The 5,764-nt window shown below is 40.0% G+C and overlaps 1 protein-coding gene across 1 annotated transcript in view; it reads right to left on the reverse strand.

The window, feature by feature from the left end:
• LOC106536471 (liprin-alpha-4) overlaps positions 1 to 4,563 on the reverse strand; it is a gene marked incomplete at its 5' end in the record, with an annotated part of 6,992 nt that extends 2,429 nt beyond the window's left edge. The window contains 8 exon segments of the mRNA XM_014033762.1: positions 751 to 848; positions 956 to 1,142; positions 1,226 to 1,294; positions 1,615 to 1,790; positions 2,371 to 2,468; positions 2,690 to 2,865; positions 4,140 to 4,166; positions 4,501 to 4,563. Coding sequence (XP_013889216.1) covers positions 790 to 848; positions 956 to 1,142; positions 1,226 to 1,294; positions 1,615 to 1,790; positions 2,371 to 2,468; positions 2,690 to 2,865; positions 4,140 to 4,166; positions 4,501 to 4,563 — 855 coding nt within the window.
• Between the last annotated feature and the right edge of the window lie 1,201 nt (positions 4,564 to 5,764).

Below are 5,764 nucleotides of genomic sequence, written 5' to 3' on the forward strand. Positions count from 1 at the left end.
AATTTATATTAAATTTAGGATGTACTTGTCTAGTTGTTTCAGTTTATATACATAAAAGACTGCACAAACCTTTTCCCTAAAATGAAAATCTATCTGAGGGCTGCGGCCAAATACAATAAAATAATTCATGAAACACAAATACTTCTTAAGTACAGTCCTTTTATTTTAATGATTATGTCCTGCTGGAGTGTGACATGATTTGTTTGTGTACAAACTAATATGGTATCAGAATTTTACATATCTATACTTCTCATTCAACCACAATTAAATTCGCTCCATCTAGGAGGCACAATTTTTATGGATAGTTTTTATTTTTTACAAGAAGCAGCTGGGATGAAAACAAGCAAAAATGAAATAAAAGTAACAACTTTCTACTTCTTGCCTTTTTTTTAAAAATGTAGGGAGTAGAAAGTACAGATAATTGTGTGAAAATGTAAGAAGTAGTAGTAAAAAGTGGGTTGAAAAATAATTACTCAAATAAAGTACAGATACCCAAAAATTATACTTAAGTAGAATAAAAAAGTATTTTTACTTAGTTTCTTTACAACTCTGTGTTCTTTTACTTGCGCAAGTGCAGAACAACTATTGACCGCAGCCGTGTTGTAGTGTGCACATTTTGCTTCAGATCTCTGTGGGGGGCAGGTTCCCAAAAATCCCCCCTCTGAGCTCCTGATTTATTTGTCACAGTAAAGCCATTGCTAGTTGAGAGCCCAGCATCCAGCCATTTTCAGGCATTGTTTGTTAGCTTACCTGTTAGCATTAGCGCTACTGTTAGTAAGCAGAGTGCAGTTAGCAGGAATAGGTCCGCACAGCCGAGGGGTCGAGTCTCGGGGGCGCTGGGGGAGGAGCTTCAGAGGATGTGGCACAGCAGAGAGGATGCAGTTAGTTAGTCAACAGGGCCTGAAAAAGCTACTTACAGAAAAATACATGCTTAAACTAGAACGCCGTAACAAACCTTCAGGCTGGAGCTGTTTCCTTGGCGCCAAATTCATAGAGGGTGGCATGGACATGGACGGCATGCGGAAGCCAGCGGGGAGCGTCTCCATGGAACCTGCCATCATTCCTAAACCCGACCCTCCCTCACGAGCCCGAAACCTCTTGCGCCACGACGGAGAGCGTCGAAACGTTTTGTCATCGCCACTCTGTGGAGCCGACAGGAAATGCTGTCATGCTGTTCTTTTTGTTTTGATTGAAAGCGTAATTTTCTACTGACAATAACAGTCACCTCTTCCAGTCGGCGGTCTGTTCCCAAGGCTAACAGGTTGTTAAACTCCCTCTCTAGAACCTGCCGTGCCTTTGAACAAAACAGCACATGTTAGGAGGACACCGTAAAAGTTTTAATTTAAACACACAAATGCTAGTTAGTTTGTAAACCACTCATTTAAAATGTCAGCAGACTGAGTGAATATGAACTGATCCTAGATTTACCAATGAACCGTACTGGTTTTAGTTAGTTTGCTTCTTCAGTTGCCGCTATACGCATTTCATATTTAATAGCTCATTAAATGTCACACAAGCTGAAGCGACGTGCACCAGAGGAACCTGAACTGCCCACCACTTGAATCACTTCAGTCATTTGATGATGAGTGTCCACAGCTGTGAGTCCATAACTACCTGTGTGTTCTGCATGGGGATCTGCAGGATGAGCGCCAGGCTGCTGTAGTCGAAGGTCTCATCCAAAGAGACGAGCGCTCCGTGGACGCCACTTTCTAACAGGTTGCCGCTGTACTCCCTCAGGCCAATGGACTGGGCCCAGTGGATCACTTGCTCATTGGTCCACACCAAAACATCTAAAAGAAATAACCACAAATTACTTTTTCGATCCATAACTCATTGATTCAGTGCTTTTAAAAACAATCAACCCCATTGTACAGTATGAACYGCGAATAGCATAAGTGAGTCGGCAAGGAATAGATAGAGAGGTAATGTGCGTGTCCACATGGTGTCAACTTTCCTGCACACTCCCTTTGTTCACTTTAAGCACAGCTGTCAGCCAGCTTTCCAAGTTGGAACAGGCCGAGTGTGTGCAATGCGTGTGTGTTTATGAGTGTGTAAACAGGCCAGGATCCTGATTTGACACGACAGCTGAGTCAAGTTCATGTGCTGAGCTCAAGGTCAAAAGGGCGAGAGGTTTGGCTAGATGTAAACGTGCGTGGCAGCGTGTGTGTGGACCACTCCGCATGCGAGAGGGGTTTTAGATCATGAGAGTGGTTTTTGTCAGTCAGAAAAGCACCTGTTCCAGTGTCAAGTACAAATGGACAGTATCACATAAAACCACTAGATGGTACTCTGGACCGATGAGACTGACAGGACAGCAACATGTATGTGGTGTTTGTTTGTTGTTGTGTCACTCTATGTATAAAAAGGTACCTTTCATATTGTGTTGGCTGTCTTCCCTCCTGCGATCCAGCTCTTTCCTGTCATAATTGAGTCTTTTCAAGCACATAATCCCGTACTGCAGACTAGCCCTGGTACACACACAAACACAACACAGTCACACACACACACACACACACACACACACACACACACACACACACACACACACACACACANCACACACACACACACACACACACACACACACACACACACACACACACACACAAAAAGGCAAAAATTCATCAATAGTTCTGTTTTCGCCAGGGCTCGTGCGTCAAAGACCAGCTGAGCTGTGAAAGCTGCAGACCTATGAAAGCTGTCCACCATCTTGAGGTGGCTTCTCAGGTCCTTCTTGGTCAGGTGGTCCAGCATGCGTGCGTCAACCAGACACTCCATGAAGTAGGAACGGTACTGAGGCAGGCCGAGGCTGGGTAGCCACTCATTCCCTATCCACTCATGATTCATGTCTCCATATGCCAAGGTCTAAAGGGAACATAAATGCGTCAAACACATTAAAGTCGACAAAAAAAAAAACTGTCAGACAAGTTTGAGATGGTCAAAATTATGTGTAAGTTAAATGATAAAGATTTTATTGTCATTGTGTAGGATTAAAGAGACAAATAAATTGCTTATATTCAGGAATAAGTGTAGAAAAAAACCAGATGGTAACTAAACAACAGAAATGACTCCATACAGACGTGTATGACTGCTACCCCAGAGAAAATATGAGAAAACCATAACATGAAAATTTTTTTGTTCAAACATTTTTCAAATCATAACATTGCATTTTTATGTTTTTACAACATTTTTCACAATTTAACATCTTTTTACATTATTACAAMATGTCCTTATCATTTTATAACTTTAGGTTTAAACATTTTTACAAAGTATAAATTACATTCTGACATGAACGCTTTTTATTTTAATGTGACAAGTCTTCATTTTGTAACAAGTGAAAACATTTTGTCAGGATGTAAAAAATATAATGTAAGAACAAGAAATATTCAACGTATAAACTTTTCATGTCATAACTTAATATGATTTGAGCCTTTTTTTGGCTACAATTTGCTTCTGTAATGCCACAATACATTTAATGCAGATATAACTCATTCAAATCCTTGAGGTGTTTTGACTCTCAGGGTCTATTCCTCTGAAACCAAGTGGGAAACTCAGCAGGAAACCGAGCTGTTTGTTGCATTTAAATATAGTTAGTTTTTTGTGGCTATATCATATTGTGAATTTTTAATTTCCATAGGGATTTGTTACAAAAAATAAATAAAAAAATTAAAATCTGAGGTGTTGCTTTAAGACTCAAGAATCATTTTCTTTTCATCTCTTTCTATCATAAAATAGTTTTCAGCAACTGTGTAAATTGTACATAAAAAGGGGGAGCTAGTTTGTGAAAATCAAACCATTTTAGGCAGAAAAAAAGACTATCATTTTTCAAAGAAATACCCTTTAAACTTGTGATACTATTATTGATGCTAAATTTAGCTGATGCCAAAAACTTTAACTCAACATGTGCAACATTTTCTCATACAAAACCTTGTACACAACACTTTATGGGGGACAATATTAACTCTTATACTTGTAATCTTGTTAATCTTTAAACAATCCAGCCACCCCTCCAAGTTACAGTATTTCCTGGTCTAGTTTTATGATGGGCAGTATAAAAAATTTAAAATATTAAAGTTTAAACGTAAGGTGGGTTTTATTTAAATGTGTTCTTGTGCATGAATAGAAATGAGCGGTCTCACCTGTGCCCAGCTGCCCTCCTCATTCTCCTGAGCGGCAGCATGGTGAAGACAACATACAAGATTAGCAAAACTGAGGGTAATCAAACACACACGTTACAAAATCAGAAACACACACCAGTTCTTCTCCTGCGTCGCTCGACAGCGAGCCTCAAATTAACATGCGTTGGTAGGATCGTATTATTGAACCGTGCATTACAGAACGTGTCACCACAGTACCAGGTAATCGGGTAACAGCGGAGGCACAAACAACGTGTTAGTGTGTGATATGTGGGTGTTAAGGTGGGGGAGGGGTGCTCTGGGACTGGACATATGTGTGTTGCCGTAGGGCCAGTGTGAGCGTGAAAAACCTTTTGGTACTGACCGCTTTAGTGGACGAGGCCAGGTTCTCCATCTCTTCGTGAGTCACCCACACATTTCCGGAGGACTGCTCGGAGGACGACAACACACAGAGATACACACAAGCACGTATGAGAGCATTCGTGCAAGGCCACACAACCCCCACGCCCAACAAAATACACTCGTGTACATTTTCACCATCGCCCTGCACCACAACACACACACGCGCGCACACACGCACGCACGCATGCACGCACGCACACACACAGGCTGTGCTGAGTGATGCCAAGGTGCCAAGCAAGGGTGTGTGTTTCAGGCAGGTAGTTTGTGGCTGTATCTGACACTACTTGTGTGTTATTTTCTATATATTATAGGGATAATTGGGACCTTTTACAATGGGGATTCTGAGAAAAGGTGATGAAGAGTTAATATCTTACCTGTGGATATCTGACTGAATGACCTTATTTTGGCAAAATGAAGCTTAATTCAGTCTTGATTGACAGACTAATCCAGTGGTTCTATAACAGTGAGGCATGGCRCCCTGGGTGAGGGGCACAGTGAGGTGTCAAGGAGGGCGCCAATGAGTTTATTCTTTTATTTTTGAAGAACTCCTTGAAGAAGGAGCACCACAAAGATTGGAATACCTTARGGATTTTGAAGTTTTTTTAAATTGATGGTAAATCAATTTTGAATTTTAAATTCATGATTCAATGCAGCGTAATAAACAAAAATAAAAAGTAAAGGAAAATAATACCTGTTCTTTTACACAGTCAGTGTTTTCCCTCCCATTATCAGGTGATTAAGCAGAATGATGGTGCCAGAAAATCATACAGCGGTTTGAACAGATAAATAAATGAAAAATACAATTAGGGTGAAATTAGAGTGAAAAAAATTTCAGTTCCCTAAGACAATTAAGTTTTCCTTGACAGAAAACAATTGAGAACCACTGGACAAGTCCAAAAGGAGTAAAGATCAACGTTGATGGCTTTCARCTTAAAGCTACTCCAATCTCAAATGTCAAATTGACCAGCCTGTCAATCAGCTCCATTCCTCCAAAGTGAGGTTTATGGGATAAATCTTGTGCCAGCAGGAATTGAATTTGAATTGCTCAGATTGAATCTGAATGTACATAATTTGAAGATGAATGCATTGGTTTGAAAATGAATTTCACTAAATTGAAACTGAATTTAAAGTTTTGTATCTGAATTAATTTGCTTTGAAACTGTATTTTGGTTTATTGAAAATTCAGTTTGGCTATTTTAATTTCATTTCTATAATTCAATTTCAGT

This window comes from Austrofundulus limnaeus, unplaced genomic scaffold, assembly GCF_001266775.1.
Source record: "Austrofundulus limnaeus strain Quisiro unplaced genomic scaffold, Austrofundulus_limnaeus-1.0 Scaffold1835, whole genome shotgun sequence".
NCBI classification, from domain to species: Eukaryota; Metazoa; Chordata; class Actinopteri; order Cyprinodontiformes; family Rivulidae; genus Austrofundulus; species Austrofundulus limnaeus.